Source organism: Tenebrio molitor, chromosome 4 (assembly GCF_963966145.1).
Source record: "Tenebrio molitor chromosome 4, icTenMoli1.1, whole genome shotgun sequence".
NCBI classification, from domain to species: Eukaryota; Metazoa; Arthropoda; class Insecta; order Coleoptera; family Tenebrionidae; genus Tenebrio; species Tenebrio molitor.
Window position 1 is genome coordinate 10,097,552 of NC_091049.1, and position 25,335 is coordinate 10,122,886.

The following is a 25,335-nucleotide window of genomic DNA, read 5'->3' on the forward strand; positions in this document are numbered from 1 at the left end:
TTTATTCTTGTGACCACCAATCAGTTTTCAGTGGCTTATGTTTCGCTTTTAAGATTTAACATTTTAACCAATTTTTAAATTACCATTTGGGAGTTGTAAACATTGGATTTGATTATTTACTAAATCTCGTGACTCACTCTGTACAGCTCTAGCTCCGTTTCTCGTCCTCGAGCTCCAGCAGCCCCTGATTATACCTTTCGATCTGCTTCCTGAGGAGGGCGTCTTCCTGGCTCGACCTTTCCGCGCAGGACACCAGACAGCCCATCTCGTCCAGCTCCAGGTTCAGCCACCTCTGCCATATCTTCCACGATGAAGGAAGCCTTGATGTGCTCCTGCGACAACTCTTATTAGGTTGATGTAATCACTCCCCGACATATCTGGAATTAGTGGAATTCATTTGGTTCATTGAATTCCTCGTCCTCTTGCTTGCAAGACAGATCAACAGGCCGCACATCACCTCGGCGAGAAAGTGAATTTAAAACAAATGAAATAAAAGATTTTGAAGAAATTAAATCTTCAATTTAAAGAAAGTAGAAGGATTAGAGAAATAATTTACTTACCTTGTAATTTTACAACACGTGCACACAAAAATGACTGCTATCGGTACTGAACATACCTCCAGCTACTTTGGAGATCAAGCGCAGAGAGACCTCTTCTCCTCTTCATGGTTCCGTTTTCTCTTTGATCATTCTCACCCCATTCTCACTCTGATCCCCTTCTCGACCAAAATGGCCGATCAATTCTGTTAGGTTCTAAATTCGTTATTTTAACCAATCATGGTAGCTTTTTCTATATTTCTGGAACTTTCTACGTTACGGGTTTTTTGAGCAGAATTTGAAATTTGAATTTTGTCAGGACCAGACCGAATTTACATTTGTTGTTGGATTACAAATCCAAAATTGACTAAGTTTCTAACTCTGTGGAATAAAATCGAACAAATTAAAATTATTTTTAAAAGGGTATTAATATAATGTTCACCAAATTAAATTATACACCCCTAGCGCTGTCCTCCAAAAAATTAAATTAACATCAAAAATTCCTAGTGGACACCAAATAATGACACTTTGGAAAATGAGAACAGCGTCACCAAATTAGGAATGTTGCGTATTGTTTTACTGTTGCTTGTATTGTAAATGCTATATGTTTACCTATTTTACTAAATATTCACCAAATGTGGAACGCTCACGTTACGCGCCTTTACTGCAAATATAAATATTCATGCTATCCATTTATATTAAGCACTTGCTAAAGAAAACTACTTTTCCGAAAACTGATAAAAATATGTTCACATTTACATGACCTAAATCGATTATCAAAGTGACTGTTTTTTGTTCACTGGATTTATAGTCCGGACAAAATAAATGTGAATTCTGACTTTATTAAGTCAAATTATTTAACAACATGATAACGATAATAAAGATTTATTGGTAGGTCGTTCTCGAAAAGGGGTGGGTATATAAATACAGCGAGTTTTCGAAATTCTACCTGCAACTTTGATGGTGGATATCCATCTGTTTCCCATAAATCTTTATTATTGTTTTCTTTTCATTTTGATTTGAACATGTTGTTAAATAATTTGACTTAATAAAGTCAGGATTCACATTTATTTTGTCCGGACTATACAATCTAGAACAAAAAAGACTTTTACGTTCAGCAATTTTTGATTGAAGAAGAGGTCACAATTTCGCAATTTCTTAGCTTTATATTCCAAATAGGCCAGTATCACACTTTCAGACACATTCTTTAATTTCTTAGAGCCACACCAATTCATGAAATCCTTCTGATCAGATTAATATTGTCTTGAAGGCTTTTCCGGGATAAGACTAAAAACTGCACTTCGTACCGTTTCTAATACATCCAAAGGCAGATCATCTTCATCACTTTTGGAACTGATTTTCGTTTTTTCTTCTTTCTTTTATTAAACACCAGTAATTCTCCCAAAATCGCAACCAAACCTTACAAAATTAGAAGTTATATCGTTTGTTTGACGGTTGCTATCATTATTAGTTGGTCAGAGCATTCCAAATTTAAAACAACAAGATAATTGTAGACAAAACAATTTCCGCTAATGTGGAGCTGTGCAGTTTTCGAAAAAACGTTGGCTGATACTCGATTGCGAAATTCTTTTGCATTCTATGTCCTTATTGAGAGGAGACCTAATAAAATATTGATAAACTCGGTACAGGTTGCAAAGACACACTTGTCATTTGCAACAGCATTTTTTTCATATTTCTGAACCAAAGAAAGGCACAAAGGGACCAGAAAATCATTATATTTTCCATATAAGTACAGTTTTAAAGTAATTTCAAATGACTAATGCCATAAAAGCGTTGTTGCAAATGATAAGTGTGCCTTTGCAACCTGTACCGAGTTTAGATTTTTCTTACAATTGATATAGCGAGCGATCATTTAAAAAATAAATCGAGTTTGCTTTGGAGCCTATGCTATAACATGGGTTACCATAGGTAACACGCCGACTCGATTAATTTTTTAATTGATCGCACCGTACTATCGAGCGATCAAATTAATTTGTAATCGAGTCATCCATGGATTTGATTCCGTTTGTCTTTGCGATTGATATTTCGAGATCTAACCTGTGTTTCAAGCTGTGTTTATTGGAGCGTGGATTTCAAGTAACGACATACGATTTCGGATTCATGGATAACTCGATTACAAATTAATTTGATCGCTCTTTATATAAAATTCGGGCGACCCCTCCTTACAAAGATACTGAAGGTGTAGAGTTTGCATCAAATTTTGTTCAAATAGAAATCAGGAATGTTTGCCGTTTATTTTTATTTATGGTGAGAAAATAATGATGCAAAAAGTTGTCTTAGAAAAGTAGCGTTATCGCGGAGTAAAAAATATTTAATTTTTGCAATTTTTGTTCAAAAAGAGACGGCAATTGGGCTAGATTATTGTTTTGTAACCTTGGATACGGATAATTCGAACTGGTATCAACCTAGACATATTTTTGTACATATCTCAGCAACGCTTTGATCTAAAAATTATAAGGTAAGGAATGCGGTTGCTGTATTGAACAAAGTTAGAAGAGTTATATCACATACAGCTGGTTTCAAAAAAATCGGGAAATGAAAATTTTCCTAATGTAAATTTGGTTTTGTCGATTTGTCAATTAATTGTCTACTTGACAATACCTATCAAGTGATTTTTAAAAATGTGATTGAATTTTGACGTTAAATCTAACCTATCTCCCGTAAGAAGGTTTCACACTATGGAAAAATTGCAAAAATGTGTCAATTTTATTCTGACAGTTCCCGTTTTTTTTGCAACCAGCTGTATATCATCTTAAGAATTATTCAACTTTTTTCAACAAGTTCTTACTTTCTTCACGGCATACTCCCTGCAACGCTTTGAAGTCGGAATGCTTTAATTATAAGACACTCTGTATGAGAGGCTAATAAGAAGTCTAAATCTGGGTATCCATTTGAAATTGAATATAGTATAAAATATAGTAAACATTTAGTATTTTTGTGAAACAAAAAGTTTTTTTTTACTGCATAAACATCGGGTGTATTATGAAAAACCTTTGGTGCTATAACTTCCTTATTTTTTATCCGATTTTAACAAATGATATGTCAAACAAAATCGTTTTAAATGGGCTACAATTTGAATTGATCCAATATTTGTTCTTGAGTTCTGTTTTTGACAAATAATAGTCAACTTTTTTTTTTCAAATGGCACTATTAACTTTTTTTGCTCAGTTTTATAGAGATTTTTATTTTAAATATGAAAATGTAAACAACCATGCTCATGCATAGAAGCAAAAAGAAGAAATTAAAAAACGATGTATTTTTTTTTTTTAATTAAGCAGTCACATTAAACAGTAATAAAAGTGCATTCTAATTTTGCAAAGTGACTAAGAGAGCTATGGACATTCAAGACAATGTCAATTTGACTCCGGCCAATAACAGTGATGATTTAATAAAAAGAATCGTAGCAGTATGTTAACAAATACCAGAATTTTTATTAAACGCCGCAATGGGCGTCAGTGGAAGGTGTCGAATGTGCCTTAGAGAGAATGGAAGTAATTTCGAACATTTGCTATAGTAAAGTTATGGTTACTTGATTTTTGGAAACTCTATTTTTTAATTAAAAACAAATTTTTGATTTTTTATTTTAATGTTTATGTATTCAGAAGATAAACATCTATCAGAATAAAGATAAAAAAATATACAATGCAACGCTGCAAGCATTCGGGGCACTTTTCCAGATTCCGCAATATTATCGGAAATTTTTGTATTATAAAACAAAAATGTTTATGTAATTATGTTATACTTAATATCAATGCAACTTAAAAAAACAAAGTTAGCTGCGGTGTGTCAAAAAATATAATGTTAAAAAAAAATCATGGCATGTCGGGCTATAGTGTTTCTAAAACGATTTTGTTTGACGTATCATTTGTTAAAATTGGATAAAAAATAAGGAAGTTATAGCACCAAAGGTTTTTCATAATACACCCGGTATAAGACACTAACAAAAATTAAATATCTGGTTATCATTTCTGAATTAAATATGGAATACAATTTGGTGAACATATAGCATTTTTAGGTAACAAAAGTTATTTTTAGTAGCAAATAATATAAGAAACTAGCAGGATGTCAATATCTGGTTATCGCTCTAGGATTAGTTATGGTTTGAATTTTGGTGACCATTTAGTATTTTTGGAAAACGAAAGTATTTTTTTGTATGAATAAATTTGGTAAATTTGGTAAACAGTTAAATACCATCCTTTTTAAAAACTTAAACGTCCTGAACGTCCGAAATGAAAATTCGAGTTGGAGATCTTTGAAAGGATAATAATTAATGAGAAACATGTTTGGGTGGAGCAAATGTTTTATTGTTAATTAAACACAAGTATGGGACGACAGAGTGTCCTGCTCGGTTCCCCAACACTTAACTACAAGAATTCAACTTAAAACTACCTATGGAGCCACATCGCTTTCCCCGCTTGACGGTCGAAGGCCCGATCTTCGCCGTCAACCCTTAGCACAAGTACGGGACGACGTAGCGTCCCGCTCAGTTTACCGACACTTAATCACAACAAAACTAAACAAAAGAGAAGTAAAATAATAAGTAAGAAACAAAACATACTTGCATTTACAAGCTGCGCGGAAATATCGTGCATTTCATGACGCGACTCCACAGGTCCACCCAATATATTACTCGTTGGGGTTCAACTCACGGTCCGGCTGGTCGGGAAGTTGGAGTGAAAGCGCTTCTTCATCTCTTGGTTCCTCGGCATTGGTCCGAGTCTGTCCCTGCTTCGCTCTGATGGCAACAGTCTTTCGGTGTTGTTGGCGTCGAGGGGCTCGTCTGGTTTCTTCGGCTCCGGATTCCTGGACCCGGATAATATTGCAGGTCCAAATCGCATTGTTGGTGCTCCTGCGTCCAACTTGTCAACTCGGACTCCGCATTCCTGGTGGATTGGAGGCAGGTGAGGGATTTATTGTTGGATCTCATAAGGAACAGACGGTCTTCCAAGTAAAGCATGTGCTTCCGGATATCCCAAATCAGATCGAGGCATTTTTGTCCGTTGTTGAGGCACCTCTGTTCGCTGGTGCTGAAAAAAGCATTTGCGTGGGCGAAGACATGTTCGCTTGGTCCACCTCCTTGAATACCACGGCTGCCATCGGTGCTGGCGTCGGTTTGCAACAGGTAAAGGCGATGCCAAATTCGTGTACGCTACGCGTTTTTCGAGGAAACGCCAGAGAACATCACGCAATCACCCCACCATGGAAGGGCGACACCCGGTAGAGGAATCGCTAGTGGTCGGAGTCTGGGACTAACGATAACGATTATTAAGATTAGAGAGAAATAGAGTCGAGAGTGTGTTTGAGTTGTACCCATTTGTCACGTATTTACGAATTTATTTATACTTTATTTAACTGTTGTTAATTTATTGTCTGTACATATTCGTACATTCCATTTCTCCTGGTTACTTGACGAATGCTCCTTTCTCGATTAGTAATTCGATGATTTCCAAGTTCCTAGATCGAGAAGCCCAATTTAACGGAGATTCATTATTAGTTGTAACGGCGTTAACAGATGCTCCTTTCTCGATTAGTAAAGCGACTATTTCTGAATAACCAACTGCAGAAGCCAAATGTAACGGGGTTTCATTATCAGTTTTTAAGGCGTTAACAGATGCTCCTTTCTCAATTAGTAATTCGACTGTTTTCAAATTCCAGTATCTAGAAGCCGAATGTAACGGAGTTTCATTATTAGTTTTTAAGGCGTTAACAGATGCTCCTTTCTCGATTAGTAAAGCGACTGTTTCCGAATTACCACGTTCAGAAGCTAAATGCAACGGGGTTTCATTATTAGTTTTAAGGGCGTTAACAGATGCTCCTTTCTCGATTAGTAAAGCGACTGTTTCCGAATTGTTATGCTTAAATGCTAAATGTAACGGGGTTTCTTTATTAGTTTTAAGGGCGTTAACAGATGCTCCTTTCTCGATTAGTAAAGCGACTGTTTTCAAATTCCCAATTTGAGAAGCCAAATGTAACGGGGTTTCATTATTAGTTGTAACGGCGTTAACAGTTGCTCCTTTCTCGATTAGTAAAACGACTGTTTTGAAATTCCCAAATCTAGAAGCCAAATGTAACGGAGTTTCATTATCAGTTGCAAGGGCGTTAACAGATGCTCCTTTCTTGATTAGTAATTCGACTATTTTCAAATTCCTGTATGTAGAAGCCGAATGTAACGGAGTTTCATTATTAGTTTTAAGGGCGTTAACAGATGCTCCTTTCTCGATTAGTAAAGCGACTGTTTTCAAATTCCCAATTTGAGAAGCCAAATGTAACGGGGTTTCATTATTAGTTTTAAGGGCGTTAACAGATGCTCCTTTCTCGATTAGTAAAGCGACTGTTTTCAAATTCCCAATTTGAGAAGCCAAATGTAACGGGGTTTCATTATTAGTTTTAAGGGCGTTAACAGATGCTCCTTTCTCGATTAGTAAAGCGACTGTTTTCACATCCCCACGTTTAGATGCCAAATGTAACGGGGTTTCATTATTGGTTTTAAGGGCGTTAACAGATGCTCCTTTCTCGATTAGTAAAGCGACTGTTTCCGAATTGTTATGCTTAAATGCTAAATGTAACGGGGTTTCTTTATTAGTTTTAAGGGCGTTAACAGATGCTCCTTTCTCGATTAGTAAAGCGACTGTTTTCAAATAACCACGTTTAGAAGCCAAATGTAACGGGGTTTCATTATCAGTTTTAAGGGCGTTAACAGATGCTCCTTTCTCGATTAGTAAAGCGACTGTTTCCGAATTACCACGTTCAGAAGCTAAATGTAACGCGGTTTTATTATTAGTTTTAAGGGTGTTAACAGATGCTCCTTTCGCGATTAGTAATTCGACTGTTTCCAAATTCTCAAATCGAGAAGCCAAATGTAACGGGGTTTCATTATTAGTTGTAAGGGCGTTAACAGATGCTCCTTTCTGGATTAGTAATGAGACTATTTTCAAATTGTAATGCTTAAGTGCTAAATGTAACGGGGTTTCTTTATTAGTTTTAAGGGCGTTAACAGATGCTCCTTTCTCGAATAGTAAAGTGACTGTTTTCAAATCCGCACGTTTAGATGCCAAATGCAACGGGGTTTCATTATTAGTTTTGAGGGCGTTAACAGATGCTCCTTTCTCGATCAGTAAAGCGACTGTTTCCGAATTACCACGTTCAGACGCCAGATGTAAGGGGGTTTCATTATTAGTTTTAAGGGCGTTAACAGATGCTCCTTTCTCGATTAGTAATTCGACTGTTTCCAAATTCCCCAATCTAGAAGCCGTATGTAACGGAGTTTCTTTACTAGTTGTAACGGCGTCAACAGATGCTCCTTTCTCGATTAATATTTGGACCGCATATGTTTTTCGGTACATTGCAGCTAAATGTAGAGCAGTTTCTTTTGGTGCATATCCGGAATAGTACATCGAATTAAAGTCGTATTTATCATCAAGAGTATCGATTACAAAGCGGAATGTTTCCTTTTCTTGGAAGTAACAGCTTTTTACTGTATTTTGAATGATAATTGAAGCATTTTCTTTAATATAATTTTTGCTTTTTTCGCTGCTTTCGAATATTGAGGACAATAAATTTTTACATCCATGCTTCAAGCAAAAATCTACAAAGTTGTTATTATTGATATATTTTTGGGTATACTGATGTAAGTTCTCTTTTGCATGTTCGCATGTTTTTATGATAATTTCTACAGAAAGAAAACTTCCATTTTCGAAAGCATATTGTAAGGCATTCAATTGGAACAATTTGTCGCAATCGGCGTATTTAAATTTCACCATCTTTTCTAAAATAGCAATATTTGCCAAATTTTCTCTAGCTTCTGTATTATACACATTCAAAAAAGTTTTCTGATCGACAAATCTTGGTTCAAGGTGCGTCGCTAGATGGAGCGGATTGCGGCCAGCTTTGTCGTAAACGTTCTCGTTCTCAATGTGTTTTTCAATTTGATCCACATTTCGATAGATCACGGCCAAATGCAGAGGATTATCTGCGGCAAGTATGACATTTAAAATCATCATTAAATTCTCGTGTCCGCCGGAAAACAGTTCTTCTTGGATGAGACGAGCTTTGTCGAAGTTGCTTGAGAAAAATCGGGCAGCAAATATTCCCCGTAGGTAAAATGTTCGAATACTGCTTTTCCTTCGTTATTCATCTTCGTTACAATCCCAAAAGGGTCCTTGTACGTTTTAATGTGATTTAAAAAACGCTGAGCTCGTCTCAGATCCAATTTTAATTTTTGAAGAACTTCTTCAGTGAACACAGAATGCACAGCTAAGTGTTCGTATATTTCTAATGTATCTTCCTCATCTGGCGGGAATAAATGTGGATTTTTCGATTCTTCTTTATCTCGATTATGTTTGATCCTTCCACGGAACGACCACTCATACATTTTTGTGAAAACAAATGTACTTGTATCTTCGGTCATCTTTTGATGTTGTTCTTTGTTGCCGAGGAAGTTTTGCGTTATAATGTAAAGCTGAAGGACCTTACCCGAAATTTGACGATTGTTGTCGATGTCAGAGTTGTTAAAAATTTTACTAATAAGGTTTTCTATTTGTTCGTGGTTATATTCTTCCTTCAAGCGATTCCTTATGTAGAATTTCTGTTCCTCTTCCTCAATTTCCTTCATGTCCATCGCAACTTTGTTGAAATGATCTTCTAATTTCGTTTTTAGATTTTTTCGAGAAGAAATCCAAACGTAGAAACCCTCAGACGACAATTCTTTGACGGAATCCAAAACGTTGACGACGCAACTGTTTTCCATTTCGTCGAGGCCGTCAAAATAGAAATATACTTTTTTCTTAGACCGAAAAACGTCTCTAACGTGCTTCGAAAAATTATTTTCGTTTCCTTCGATCAAACGGTTTAAAAGTTCATCGACGTCGTGTTTTGTCTTGAAGAATTCATTATGTGTTTTAAGGTCGACATCGATTGTCCAAAATCTTGAATCACATTCGTTTCTCAAATTCTTCAACAACGTCGTCTTGCCCATACCGGGATCGGCGCATAAAATATTTACTGGTGCAGTTAAACAATGAATTTGGTTTTCTTCAATAGTTACGATTAGAAAATCGTTGTCTTCGGAAATTCTTAAATACACTACAGATTTATTGTCACCTTTTTCTGAAACATCTTGGAGTAATTGCTCCGAACATTCTTCATTCGTCAATATGATTGTTGGTTCGTTTGAAATTTGTGTTTTCAAATAATCGTGGACATTGACGACTTTAATTTTGCGCTTACGAATTTCACGTTGTATCTTTCCCACTTTTCTGTCGAATTTAACAACAGCTAAATGGTTCTCAAAAAATGTATTATCCAAAAATGCATCGATTTTTTCAACTTTGAAACAAACTTTTCTGTTTATATAAAATGATGGAAGACGACTCTCTGTTGCTTGTCCGATTAAAATTTTTCCCTGTATTAACATTTGAAGTAATTCTTTTGCTCCGACGTGCTCACAAATTTCTTTACAAGAATCGATCAGTACTTCTAGTGTCGTCTCTTTCCTGCCCTGCAGAGATAGGCGACATGTCCGAGTGACCTCGCTGTATAATTGATCGTTACTCCGTAAGTCGTTCACATTTTCGAAAATTCGAAATCTTGACAGTCTAGCCGATTCAATTCCTTGACCGACCAAGATAAATTTTATTTTGCTTCCTAGTTGATGTAGTTCCATTATTTTGTAAATCAACTCTTTTGAAATTTCATTGAAATTGACGATGATTGGTTTTTCGAAAAGATACTGCAATACTTTCTGCTTGACTTCATTTTCTAATACTGTTACAGATTTGTCAATTATTTTAATTTCTTTCGCTAGACATATTATGAACTTTTTCGCAATTCTTCTTCCAGATTAAACTCATCTGATAAATTTTCCTTAAAGTGTTCAAAAGAATCATTTACCAAAGTCACGTCGAATTCTTTAATTATTTTTTCAAACAATTTTAATTTCTCATTTTGGCCAACGGGGAAGTAACGATTTGATATAATGAATGGCGACAGAAAAATGTCGATAAGATGAACATTCACCGTCGCTTTGTCAATTTTTTTATTTCTATATTTTCCATGATACCATTTTCTGAACCAAGCCAGATATTTGTCGACTTCTTTTTCCAAAATCTTGACGATGGCTTGTTCAAGATCTTCAAAATTTTTCTGACAAACGAAAAGTCTAAATCGTGAAAAAAAAGTATCGTAGTCTTGTTTCGTTATTTTTTCATCTTGGGGAGTTTTATCGTTGACTTCGAATCTGTACACGTTCTTTCCATCGGAAGACCTATCAAAAAAGATATTTCCATCATAACGGTCGTCTTGGATCATCGTGAATTTTGTCACTTCTGCCGTCCGTTCGGGATCGAATTTGGCGTTCGTGTAGAGAATAAACTGACGTTGTTTGTTCACATCGCTCAAATCCTTAAATGATTTACAATATTTCTTCAAACTGAAATCGCCACTTTCCGTTTCGAAAGTTGCAGGTGACAAACGCTTCTTGTTGTCGTTCTTATGTTTCAGTTGTATCGCAAAAGAATCTTTTGTTGCGTTCTTTTTAACGTCAATTACAACGTCGTCGAAATTTCCCAAATTATTGACGTTACTTTGAATCTGGAAATCCTCAATATCTTTTGTGTTGAGTTCTAATGCGAAGTATGCAGGGATCAGTACTTCGTACTCGATTCCGAAACCAGGTGTGTTCTACAAGAGATAATTTTTTAACGTCCCATGGGTAAATATTCTCGATATTTAAAAAAAGCATTAATGAAAGTTTAAAAATCAATTTTCAAAATTGCAGTTAACTCCAAAGAGTCGAAGTAGAAATGTCCAATTCGTGAGTTTCTTTACGTTTCCGTTAAAATTTTTAAATAAAAAACAATAGTAGGTATAAATAAAACTGTAAAGTTTGTGTTGAAGCGAAACAATCTAAATTTAATTGAATTTATGCAAAAATATTGTGAATGTGATGAAAATTAAGAAGATTTATGCACATACTCGTACATGTAATATGTAATTGTACGCCCAAGTACATGAACTTAGCAACATCAATATACATAATTTACTATCTAGATTTCATTAACATATTTGAAATTCAGCTTTATGACAGACGCAGTACTTGTTTGATGATCCCTAAATAAGTTTTGATAAAAAAATTAATTTATGATTCATTTGAATCCAAGTTATCAATAAATGGCATTGTTAGATTTATGTAGAAATTAAATTCGAGACGAACAATATCCACTGACAATCGCTGGAATGCTTTCGTTCAGTAAAATTAAATAATTTACATAATATTAAGGCCCGGTTTATTCACCTTCAAGTAAATTTATCTGGCCAGTAGTTGCTATGATTTAGAATCTGCTATTGGTAGATCCATGGTAATTACCGTTCAAATAAAGTTACTTGAAGGTGAACAAACCGGGCCTAATATGAATATTTTAATTTAAAATTTAATTAATTTAAAAAATTCCATGAAACTGCTGCACATTTTTTTACAATTTCCTATACGCAATTGATTGAAAACTTTAAACCTAAGAACGTATCACAAGTAAGTGAAAACATTACAGAGAAAGAAGACGTAAAATTAAAAAGAAAAACACAAAAGTTAATCAAAACATCGATTTCTGTTTAAAGTTGGAACTCCAAATTTCTAGATGAAAGCAACGTAAATTTAATGAAAAATTCTTACCTTAGATGCCATTATAGAATAAATCGCTCAAGAAAAAGCAATTCAGTTTTTGGGGTTGCGGTTCACTGAAACGAAAATAAAACTGTGAAATGATGAAAACTTTATCATTGATGCTTTAATGAAAAATAATATGTATACATACAGGGCCTTTCACAACTCGCGCCCCAGAGAAAAAGAGGAAACACGAGATCGCATTTAAGTCTAATTTTGAAAGAAAAAATCTCTAAAAAATATTCGAGAAAAGACAACTTAAAGTTGACCAATCAGAGATCTACACCTTCAAGGTGTGTTTGCCGTAATTTTACGTTACTAGGATTTCATTAAAAAAAAAAACACTTTAAAACTAATAAATAAATTAAATAATACTTTTCAATTACGTGACCCTTTCTCGATATTATCTGCAAATAAATACTTTATTGATAAGCTATGTATTTTTAGACCATTTCGTAACAAAAAAGTTTGTATAATGTTGACACCCTTTTTTAATTTTTTTTTTTTTTTTAATTAATCCTCAAAGTAGGCGTTGAAGAGTCGATTGTGGACGCACTATACGGATTACGGATCAACTGTTTAAATCTTTTTACATAAGTGGTGTGTTCACAATCGACTCTCCAACGCCAAGTTTGATGATAAATTTAATCAGCAAACAGTAACAGACTCCAACTTATTTCACTGGCTAATAGCTTCTAGTTTATTTAGGCTCGGTTTATTCACCTTCAAGTAAATTTATCTGGCCAGTAGTTGTTATGATTTAGAATCTGCTATTGGTAGATCCATGGTAATTACCGTTCAAATAAAGTTACTTGAAAGTGAATAAACCAGGCCTTAATTTCTTTAAAAATAATTATCTCGTTTATAGAAAATATGTAATTATCAACTTATCTATTTGAAACTGTTCCAAGAAATTGGCCAATTCAGTTTTTCCTTACATCATGCTCTCAAATAAACACTCAAAAGTATCTACCGTGCGATCAACAAATACTTAGATAAGGGGCAGCTATGACTTTGACAATGTCAGATTTTTCGTATCTTTGTTAACTTTAACTAAAACGTCAAACAACTGTTACTTTCTAATGGTGTTTTCAAGCACGGAGAATGAACATACAGGGCTGTTGCCTGTTTGGCCGAGTTTCGGCAAAATTTTTCATATTTTACCTTCTTGGAGGCAGATTTTTTGAGTGGTCTGAGAAATGTGGTTATAACTTATGACATATCATATAACATAAGAAAGGGGCTGGGAGGCCAACAGTACGTACCCCAGATGCCACAGCAAATGTTAGCCAACAAATGGAAAAATTGTTTTTATTTAAATAGAGTTTATCCTCTAGCAGACGTACTATTCCGGACACGGAATCTTGGCCACAACTGACATTTAACTGACAAATATGTGTGAACTGGCCTTTATTAAATATAACCCAACTTTTGACTCGATAATGCTATTTCCCTGCTTTTTTGATGTCACAATAAAAACTTCAAAGTGATTTTTAATAATTGTCATTTATTAATGACACTAATGATTGGTTTACATAATTTTTTTTAGAAATGTCAAAAAAAATGTTGGCCAAGATTCCGTGTCCGGAATAGTACGTCCAAAATCTCAGGGGTTTCTTTGGTCTAAATAATTGTTGATCGCACGGTATTTAATACAGTATAACATTTAAAAGCTCGTAGAAAAAAAGGTTGTATGACATTTATGTGAAAAATGCTATTAAGGCACTGCATAAATTGAACACTTTTAAGTTAAAATGTCTAAATTTTTAGACTACAACTGTAGGTATAGTCTTTGCCAAAACCAAATAACCACCAACACTGCATTCTACCCAGAAAATCAACCGGCAACGTTGTGTACTTGGATTTAATTGATCTAGCACCCTAGTAATATCAAAATTGCCATTATACACTTAGTGTAATTTTGTTTTCACCAACTTAATTCAACAGGTGGTGGTTAGTTGAGTTTGGCACGGCCTATACCTATATGTAGGCGAAATAAAAAATATATTACCTCAGTGTTGAGGGTTGAAGAAAACTGAAAACACGCAATCCAGGCAGGGCAACAAGAAGCAGTGACAGACTCCAACTTATTTCATTGGCCAATAGCTTCTAAAACCGTGAGGCCATCTGGAGCCGCCGTCGGCGCATATCTTAATGTAGGAGCAAATACTCCAGCGAGTCTATTTTATCACCGATTTTTTTTTTATCTCGGTTATCTAAAGTATGCAGTCATCATTTTATTTATTTGAAACTATAGTCCTTTTTTTTAAACAATTGCCAATGTCAAAATTCCCTCACAGACCAGGCGGTACCACCCTAAAACCTTTCGTTTCGGAACAGCTCTATCGTAAACTCTTTTTCATTTAAAATTTTGAAGTGCGATTTCCTACTTGTACAGGGTGTATCTGAATACGTATGTTAATTTTAATCAATAGAAAAACTCGCCAATTCATGAAACTTTTCTCTATAACATTTTTACGAAAAAGCATTACAAATTGATTTAAAAATTGGAATAAATTAGCCATTAAAGTGTACGCCCATGGATAAGGGTGAACATTTTCTGTTATGATAGAAACGGGGCCTTGTTAAAAAGTTACATTGTTACAGTAAAAATTAAATAATTAAAATTTAAATTCTCATGGTTACAAAAAGTAGAAACTAGTTAATCACACAAAACGACTCGTTTGGTAAAAATTGAGGGGAAAAAAATCTTGGAATACTTTTGTAAATTTTGCAAAATATTATAGAGAAAAGTTTCAAAAATTGGCGAGTTCTTTCACTGGTTAAAATTAACACACGTATTTCAGACACACCCTGTATGTATTGTTCTTTCAGATTCAGATTTAATTAACATCTGACACTATTTCTTTTGTAAAAAAAAACAAGAGTTTTCCTGTTACATTAAAATGATGATCAAAGAGAGGTCATGTAGGTATCTGAAGAAAATGTCAAAGTATACGAACTAAAAGGTCGACCTGCGTTTATAAATGAGCGAGAAAATCACGGCCTGCCCGAACACCTATATTATTTGAACGCTCGTTACATATTTTCGCCATTATGATTTGTTTTAGATCCAACAAATTCCATTAGAAAAACTAAAATTACACCATTTTTGTCTGAAAAAGTCTTTTGTCCATTAATATGTTCACTGGTAAATTTAAAACAAGCTTCTCTATTTTCCTTAGAAATCAATGATGTGAAAATCTTCTGGCGTTTTCGTCCAAGTCCATTATCTGGCATTATTTATGGTAGCAATAGGTACAATTTATTATCTGCAATTTTTGGATTTACTGCTATGATTAGTATAACTTAGTCTGGGCTGAATAGAAGATTCAAAAGGTTCCAGGCTAAATGTTTTCGGCACAAATTTAAAAGTAATTGTGACATCAGTTGCCCAAGCATCTTCACATCAAAATAGCTGAAAGCTGACATACAATTGACATTTTACGTTGCCAACCTAATAAGAATAACCATCAAACAACTAAGTGGCTCATACTAAGATGACGATACTTTGACAATTATTGTGTTAAAGAAAAAATCAACTTTACATAAATTTATTACAAACTAATAGATTGGCGGACGAAAAGTGGAGTGTTTGCAAATTATATCTTCTGACGTAGGTCAAAAACATGTGCCGCAATTACGAGATCCTTGATTCATAAATAAATTCCTTTTTCTATAGCAAATGTTAAAGTGTGCTTTTATCTATTCAAATTAAAAGGACAAGTAGCATTTTAACCGCAACGGTAGATAAAATGGTACTTTATCAGCAAGGATAGATAAAGTAATTTATTTTTTTTATTACCTTAACAACGCTCATACCACCGAGATTTAAAAATGTAATTTACTATTTTTTTTATTGCCCTAACAACGCTCATACTAACGAGATTTTAAAACCTGACACGATTAGTAGGTAATGATTTAAAAAATATGTTTTAATAATAAAATACAAATGCTATAGAAAAAAATAGAAAATTATACACGACGATAAAATGTAATTATTTTCTGGAGCGTAATTAGCCTCGAGACGTTGGTCGAGGGGGGGTTGAAAAATTAGCACGTAAAACCCTATGGCCAGTCTTAAAAAAAACTCACTGTATATCTTTCAAGCAGTAACATTTTTGCCCTGAAATTATGCTCTAAATAATGTATTCTAGTGCATTTTGTAGTGCTGGGTTAATTTAATACAATTTAAAATCTCCCAGTCTCTCGCTGGACAAAGTATAACATTATCTTCCAAACTAATAATGGTGTTATTTACTTTTTGTTTTATGCATTTTTAAAGAAAAAAAGAAACGATTCTTATGAAAATAAACAAATGGTATAGATACTAAGAGATGCTTCATTAAAGAAAATCATGAAATATGGTTTTCGGCCTCCCAATCTGGGAAATATAGCGTTACCTTACACTTTAGGTCAAGGGAGGTGCGATTTCCCGTACAATATCAAAAATTTCTAGTGGAATGTGGGAAAAAATCTAGTGGAGTACGGGAAAAATGTGCGGACACCGTTGATTTATTCTTTTCACAGTTACTTTAAAATTAAAGTGTCCATACGTTACTTTAATTTAGTGTAAAAAAACACATTTCCCTGTATAATTTTTCCGATAAATGTGTTTGTTTAATTTATATCGATCGAAAAAGAAAATAATCGTAACAGGGAAAATACAACCTATTGGGTTGGCAGCTGTATATGTCAAAAAGTTTGACAATTGTCAGGTATTTCATAAATATCTGCAAAATTGCACAATAAAACTAAACCACAGAAGTTGATATATGGGTTTTGTGTACCTACTTTATCCAGTACTAGCTGTTAGTGCTAAAGTGCAACTGGAAAATAAAAACATTCTAACCCCAAAATCTTGTATTCACCTGAAGAAAGATGATTCGTTTTCACCAGGAAGTAGTGGTTAAGTACAAGACATTTTAATAATTTGCAAAATTAACATAATTTATTTTGTAAAATTACAGTTGTAAACATTATTGTTACAATTCTCCACTTTAGAGAACAATGCAGAAACAATTTGGTAACTGTCAGCTTTATTACTTCTGGGTTGAATGTCAGTATGTTGTACTGGTGCTTCTCTTACGGTACTGATGATGGAATTCTCAATGTTGGATGGTTACATTGGAAGCAACTGCTTAAAATTCAAGTAGATTAAAGCAATGTATCGAAGTGTGTGACACAACTCAGCATTGTTTGAGCTGTAGCTGCAACACAGTACATTTTGTTTTTGATGTTGAAGGAAGGCCATCAGTCATCACGAATCATTTTAGGAACTTCAATCTTGTGTCCATAGGGCAATCAAGGTTCAAATATTTGTCAATTTTATTTGAAATTGTTTTAATTGTATTAATACCAATTTAACCTGACTTCCATATATTTCTTCACAGTTTCAACCCAGTTTGAATTGGTAATGGCAAACGATCTACAAATATTGGTTTTTGTGTCAGTTATCAATATAATATCTTCTCTTGACATTTTCCATTTTCAGAGTATATAACTCCTTTCGGAGACAGGCACCACAAACACCTATTAATAAAACTGTCTGTAATAAAATATGGTTTATTAAAAATTTGTGAATTAAAGAATAGTTATTACATACTTTCGTGAGAAAAAATTGTCCTATGTAACGTTGTTTCGATTTTGGTGGTAATAATTCAGAATTTAGTCCTGCCACTAGTTGTACTGCCTCTGGTGTCACATTTAACTCACTCTATATTATATACTAGACATTTTTTTCACTCGATTAATACACCAAAATCAAATTTTGAAGCACGTCCGTGAAAATTTAGCCGGCAAATAATTTGTTAGGAAAAAAACAAATGAGCGGTCACGGTCGTCAAGGAATTGATTCCACAGCATTCGATTCTTTATTGACGATGTCAAATTCTACAATAAAATTAGTCTTGATTTTTAAAAGATTTAACATTTTGGTCAGCCGAAAAGTCTAATACAAATGTCGTACGGGACGTATTTTCCGGCCCTCCAACTCCCAACTCCCTCCAACGGCCATCGTGCCCGAAACCAGTTGTCGTGCCGGAAAATTCACATCCCGTACTCTAATGTAAATAACTATTTCCTTTGATACATTCCTGTAGAGAACTAAGATTTTTGCTATTGGAATTTTATTGCTATCTCAATTAGATTTCGAGATATAAGCGAAAAACAAAATGACCTCAATTTTCATTCAAGTGATTTAATCTTTTAAACACGCGTCTGATCAGATAATTTTTGTGTGAGTGTTTATGAAAACATGACGCTGTCAGGTATCAAAAACATCAAATGAGATCTAGCGGTGTGTAAATATGAAGTCAGAAGTATTTTTATATTAAACGCAATTATACCGAATTGAAACATGTAAATCCAATGCAGTAACTCTCAAACATAGAAAGTTGGTTGCTTGTTAGCCAAATTAAAAAATAAATTAGTTTTAGAACCAAGCACTCCGATGCCTAGATCAGTACCTACTAGATTGAGGCAATGTACCACAACTGCGGCTGAATTAAGTAATTTTAATATCATTATTATTAGGCATTCACGATCTTTTTGGGACCGAATTGGCTAGGATTTTTTCTTTTCATGTTGGACTAACTGATTCACTGATGCAATTTTTTTTTCTGTCAGTGTCTGTTGGACATTTTCTTGCCAACGCATTGCCAGATTTATTATTTTAATATTCCTATGAAACTAAATTAAGTGTGTAATTAGTATATTGTTATATAAGTGAGGAAAGGGATGCATTGCTAAACGAGAATGAAAATTGGATCACGAGCGATAGCGAGTTGATCTAATCATTCGAGTTTTGCAATGGACCTTTCTTCACGTATGTAACATACTATTTTTTCCAACGTCAAGAGTTTTTCGGTTTATCTTGCATAGGTATTATCAATTTATTATTTTATACAAATCAACATAGAAGTAAAATTTAAAATTTGAATATCACGTTTCCATGCTCACAGTAAACAATAAAATTTAATTTATTGAATGTCAAGCCGTGTTTTTTCCAAAACTAATGAAGAATTGAAATAGTGATGGAAGGAGATGGTGATGAAGATTTACCAAATACTCCACCAGAAGTAAAAGAAGCAGCGAACTTGGTAACTTTGGAATTGTTACCTCTCAAATCGCGAGCACGCTATAAAAGGGAATATGATATGTTCATGAGATGGAGACAAGAAAAAAAAAATTAAAAGCTTTTCAGAGTTGGTAGTTTGGGGTACATGTCGGAACAAGCCAAAGTGCAAAAATCATCGACTTCATGGTCACGATATTCGATGCTGAAAGCAAGCTTGGTTGTGAACAATAATGTTGACATTAGTAAATATTGTAAGTTGGTTGCATTTCTAAAAAGACAATCCGTTGGTTATAAGGCCAAAAAATCAAAAATATTTTCAAGAGAGCAAATATTCAAGTTCTTGTCAACGGCCCATGATGGTAACGTGGTGAGCACCCAAGTGGAGTTTTCTGTCAACGCCTTCATTTCGTCATTCTTGGCTCGTATCCAGTCGTCTTTGTCCACTCCGCTGAGTGCTTCCATTCGGTTTTTCGGCTCTTCGTGATCCCTTACGATGTTTGCTTAAGGTTTGAATCTGTCAGGAGGTTGTCCTTTCGTTTGTCTTTCTGAAACTCTGATTTCTTGATTATTAAGATCATCGAGATTACCTTGAAAGACGTATTCCTCGTCCCCAGCCGGCAGTGATTGCTCCAGCACCGAATCCTGAGCTAGACTTTGTGTTTCTTCGAATTCGTTTAACGCCTCTGATGATTCGTTTAACCCTTGATCCTGTTCGTTTTCGAGTTCGTATATAAGTTCGAATATAGTTAGGTACTATAGTTTCGTTCTCATTGTAAACAATGGGGAGGGTGAAAAAATTTGAAATATCCCAAGGGAGTTATGAGTTGTTTTTCATAATGTGTAGGTATCTATTATACGAAAAGAAACAATATCGTGTTACTAAATAGTATATTTAGAAGTATAAAGAACGGTAAACACAATGTACCGATCGAAGACAATTGTTTGGAGGAGGAGCGCAGCGACGACTCCAAATATTGTCTGTGATCGGTACATTGTCATTAACGTTCGTGATCCTAATGAGATTTTTTGCGCGATTGAATATTTATTACAAAACATTCCTAACTAGAATGCAATGCGATACGACTCCCTTCACATCGTGTTGCCATAATGTCGATTTTTGTATCGCGTTTCTAAGGCAATCTGCAAACAATTACCGCCATTGCAGTTTTTGTGTGCAAATATCGCCAGTCGTGTTGAAAAAGAAGCAGTAAAATGAGTGATTCCGAAAACTGTAGAAGAAACTTGGAATGTGGGGTACGTTCAGCCCTGATTTCTGAGAAATCCAGAGAACGCTAGGACAAGGAGTCACTCGTTTCCTCGAAGTTCAGCTACGAGTACATTGAAGATTGTGTCGAAAACAAGTTTGAATTTACAAGAAAAATTCCTCATGGCGTCACAACTAAAGAATTTTTGAAATCGACGACCTCAATGTGTAATCAAAAAGACAAGGAAAACACGGGGTATGAAAATTTTGACAGACGTGGTAAACAAGCAAATAGAGTACAATCGCGCAAAAAAATAAATATTCAATCGAGACAATGATTTTCTGGTCCTTTTGTGCCTTTATTTGCTTCAAAAATATTGAAAAAAATAATGCTGTTACAAATGACAAGTGGTTTTTTGCAACTTGAGTCAATTATACAGGGTGGCTCAGACTTTCGTGCTGATATCTCGGTTAATTGCCAACGGATTTTTATGAAATTTAAAATACAGATATTTTGGACGGTGAAGGTTCAATTACCAATTAGATAATAATAATAAAATTACCTGAAGTTAAAAAATGTAATTTTAACACGTGTTTCCGTTGTTGAAAATTAAGCGCAATTATTATTAGATTTTTAAACATTAAAAAATAGGGGTCTACACAAATAATTAACTAAATCACTCGTCTGATTCAACGAAAAGATGAGATTTTGTTATTAACAATTTAATCTAAATTTTGAAGGTATTTGAGCAGTTACCTTTTGAAACAATTGATGAAAAGTTGCCAAGCAACATTTTGTACACCCCTTAAAATCTGTCAAAAGCTTTATTAGAAAAGTCAAATTGTGTAAATTTATTGAAAATACCTACTCTAAAAATAGACTACAATGGCAGAAATTTCAATATTGTAGAAAAAGGAAACAATCTTTGACTATGGAGAGTGTCGTAAGAACTTCAATGACACAGTTCGTTTTCTCGTGGAACACTATCCAAATGTAGGCTTTACAAAATTTAAGGTTAATAGAGTCGTCAATTTATTTGAAGACACAGGATGCGTACGTGAACTAAATTATCTCGCTAAAATATCCCGGTCGTGTTTTAGTCCTTTATGGAAGAATTAAAGCATCCAGTATAATAAATTACGTCCAAATGTTGTCTTTAACATTGTAAGTGTTTGTAAGGTTAGAAAGATAAACGTCAAATATGTCACCTGCGTTTGCGCGAAGAAAATTCGGCGATAGTGCGCGTTTGTTTCATACGCGTCTACGTTTTTGCATCTGTAGCCACGTTTAACAGTTTTTTTTTCCTTTTTCTTGCAAACCAGACGTCTTTCAAGGCCGAGTTTCTCCTTACACCATTTTTTATTGACGATCAATTTTTTGATCTACCTAGGTACTATCGCGGCCAAAATACTGGAAACAGACGTGGTAAACAAGCAAATAGAGTACAATCGCTCAAAAAGCGGCGCCATAATAGTCCTTTTTTTTTCTATAGCCTTTCCCCTTTCACCACTACTGGCCTATCAGGTACCTTGCGGTCGACTTGTTTTTTCCTTATATGCGGCGGGGCTCCGAGGTACTTTCCCCGGTCACCCACGCCCACCCTCTCTTCTCCTTTTCTGGACAACACAACACGAATACAACACAACATCCATGGGAGGCCCATCCGGCCTGGGATTTGAACCCTGCTGACCTCGCGGTGGTGTCGGAAGAGTGTCGCTCTTCCTTCCACCATCCTACCGTCAGCCCCTGAAAGACATACACACACATCCATGGCCCGGCGGAGGTTCCTTCCTCGGAAAAAATCCTCCTCCTTCGGTGAGATTCGAAGCCACTAGCGCCGGGACCGCGACCTCGGAGCACTGTCTCCGACAGCCATGCGGCCACCGAGCTACCGCCATAATAGTTGTTTTGACAAGTCAGAGTGCACGAGTAGTACTGCGGAAGTGCCTTCATTCGATGCGCTGTGCATTCGAAAATCGGAATTCCTTGCGAAGGGGAATAAGTGCCGATTGTCTCGCGCCACGCAGAACCGAAAATTACCGGGAGTTGCGAAAAAACTGCACGAGGTGGAAACGACATCTTGAGTTGGCCACCGCCAGGCGACCTGGCGTGCCGTGATAGTACCGAAAAGTTTCGATAACGGTTACCGTCTCCGAAGGGACCATTGTATCATCATCCTCGATCGGAGGTTATCGTCAGGTTGCCCTTTTTACCGTTACCCGGTACCGCCTCCGAAAGGGAATACCGCATCGTCATCCTCGATCGGAGGTTATCGTCAGGTCGCCCCTTTCAAGCAGAGAGGTAATTATCGAATCGTTCTCATTTTCGTTAATAACGCCGTTCGTTAGGGGTCGTTCATCCCCGTCTTTTTTTGAGTTACCGAAGTTGTTAGAGCTAACGAAGTTTTTTGAAGTTTCCTAAACTTTTCGAATTTTCCGAGGCTGCTGAAGATTTTCGAAGTTGTGGAAGTTTTCGGATTTGCCGAGTTGCCGGAGTTTTCGAAGTTTTTCGGATTTGCCGAGTTGCCGAAGTTTTCGAAGATTTCCGAGGTTGGCGAACTTTTTCGAAGTTGTCGAAGTTTTCGGATTTGCGTGTTGTCGGAGTTTTCGAAGCTTTTCGGAGTTGTCGAAGTGTTTTTTGGATTTGCCTAGTTGTCAACTCGCCAAGAGTCCACAACCAACAGGGGAAAGATAAGTGAAAATCTTTATCGCCTGGCGCAGTAACGTCGCGAGGAACCCGCTAAGGTTTAGTTTTCTCAGAATTATGAAATTTTCAATTCTCAAAATTATTAAATAACATCAGTTCACAACGCAATTTCCATGTTCAATATCGTCGATTGTTTCGCAAATTTACTGATCAAGTGATCACTCAAAAAATTATAATAGTAAATATTAGTTATTGCCCGTCTTGGGATTTGTAAAAGAAAAGCTTTTCTTATAATTTCCTAACAATTTTCCCATAATTTTCTAATGAACTTGTGACCAAAAAGTGGCCAGTGACTGCTCCGGGCTCTCAGGGGGTTTTCGGGGCATAGGGTGTGGGTTCACAAAATGAAAAATGGGCGCCAGGCAGCTATATTTTTGAGCTGGTTGTTAGGCTTGTCCAGCTGCCGGGACAAGTGCTCAGTATTCTCTTATACTTCGGGGACAAGACAAATGAAAAACCTAATTCCTTGGGAATTAAATAATTGGTTTATTCAACTTTAGGGCCAACAGTCCAGGAAATCAGAAGTGCTTACTAAAGTGTGCACTGGTCCGTGGAATTGGCAAACGCTATTCTACGTAATTCTGTTCAAATGGAAATTTCGAACCAGTTCACACTAATGATCTTATTAAATACACTTATTCTGGTCTTATCAAGAAAGCTTTCCCTTACAGGTGACCTTGTAACTTATTTGATAATTTTGTTGTGAATAAACTTAAAATTAATACAACAACTCCGATGTAAAGAAGAAAGAATTTGTTACATATGTGAAACGAAAAAGAAACGCAGTCTTCTGCTTTTATAAATTTACAACGTTAAACTAACCTCGATTCTATGATTGAAAAATGTCTGGCAGTGACCCTGACATTATAGTTTTACAAAAAAAGCCATAAAAACATGCGGTCGGAAGAGTTCCGAAAATTTGACTTGACTATGTGAAATTTGCAAACTTTCTGAAAGTAGAAGAACTACTAAAAGTGAATGAAATGCAAAATTGAAAACTTGAAACTTGTGAATTCTTTTGAAAAATCAGAAATATTTGAAGTATGAAATTTTACAAGTATGAGACGGTTCTAAATGTTGAGAAGTGGGAAATTTGAGGCGCAAATTCTTATGATTCCGCAATAAAATTGTGGCGACTTATCTTATGCCTTTCTTGGCGTCACGGCGTGACCTTGACGATATTCATTATTTGAACGGTAAATGGTCCTTACGAACGATGACTTGTCTGGCGACGACTCAAAATGCGATGTGGCTAGCGGCCACTCTCAAAACGATGATTCTGGCGAAGAATCACCCTCAAAACGATACCCGAACGACGGTAAGTGGTCCGGCTGACCCTAAAGAACAATGGTTGGTCTGGCGTTGACCACCCCAAAGAACGACGACTGGCCCTCAAGAACAACGGCCCAAACGAACAATATCCTGGTGAACAATCACCCTAAAAAGCGACCCCTAACGAATTGACGTTAGTGTTGCGAAACTCAATCGATTCGGTAATTACCTTTCCGCTGAAAGGGGTTGCTCCCGATAAATCGAAGGAGGACTTTTCGGTTCTCCTTCGCGGTACGGTACGGTAATCTGGCTCGAACGACCCCTAATAGACGAAAATTAGTGAAGTGAATTCGCTAATGACGGATAATTACCTCTATACGACGAGGGGTTTCTCGACCACGGCAAAACGGTAACGGTAGCGGTACGGTAAATCTTCGGGCTCTTCGACGGCCCCGAAGGCTGGCAGCGCCGGACGATAAGCGCCATGGCGTTCGGCAATCCACCCACAGGGATGATTGCGGATCCCGAACGCCACGCACGTGATTCGCAGCTCGCGACTTGAGGCACCGCGGCCCGTTCGGCGGTCGCCGACCGAGTCCTCTAATTTCCGCTCGCGATGGGTTTTTTTTGGTTACCCCCGAATCTAGTATAGCAACACGAGAGATCTGGACCTTATTCCGTTGGGCGATAAGGCGTCCCGGTAATTGTACTGACCGCGCATCCTGATGACAACTTCCGGCGGTACTACACTTGCGCGCTTAATGACAGATGGTCGATCATGGCGCCGGTTTGTTTACGTTGGACTTCACCGATCCGAAAATTCAGATGTTGAAGCGGTAATGTGTCGGTGAGTCCGCGCGT

General features: G+C 35.9%; 1 protein-coding gene, 3 long non-coding RNA genes and 1 pseudogene across 4 annotated transcripts; 1 reads left to right on the top strand and 4 right to left on the bottom strand.

Moving 5' to 3' along the window:
* Positions 1–5,959: 5,959 nt before the first annotated feature.
* LOC138128288 (ankyrin-1-like) lies at positions 5,960–8,554 on the bottom strand. The gene has a single exon (XM_069044484.1). The coding sequence runs from the start codon at positions 8,552–8,554 to the stop codon at positions 5,960–5,962; it is 2,595 nt and encodes an 864-aa protein (XP_068900585.1).
* Positions 8,413–14,379, bottom strand: LOC138127628 (uncharacterized; annotated as a pseudogene).
* Positions 14,380–16,667: 2,288 nt separating this feature from the next.
* Positions 16,668–17,817, top strand: LOC138129211 (uncharacterized). Its single transcript, XR_011159156.1, has 2 exons — positions 16,668–17,121; positions 17,184–17,817. It is a non-coding gene; the product is annotated as an uncharacterized lncRNA (long non-coding RNA).
* LOC138129212 (uncharacterized) lies at positions 17,137–18,842 on the bottom strand. The gene is made up of 2 exons (XR_011159157.1): positions 17,819–18,842; positions 17,137–17,761 (listed from the first exon to the last, which is right to left on the bottom strand). It is a non-coding gene; the product is annotated as an uncharacterized lncRNA (long non-coding RNA).
* Positions 18,843–23,664: 4,822 nt separating this feature from the next.
* Positions 23,665–25,068, bottom strand: LOC138129503 (uncharacterized). The gene is made up of 3 exons (XR_011159224.1): positions 24,846–25,068; positions 24,704–24,796; positions 23,665–24,654 (listed from the first exon to the last, which is right to left on the bottom strand). It is a non-coding gene; the product is annotated as an uncharacterized lncRNA (long non-coding RNA).
* Between the last annotated feature and the right edge of the window lie 267 nt (positions 25,069–25,335).

Coding starts and splice junctions, on each gene's coding strand:
- LOC138128288 (XM_069044484.1), bottom strand. CDS start 8,554: ATGATTTTAAATGTCATACTTGCCGCAGATAATCCTCTGCATTTGGCC.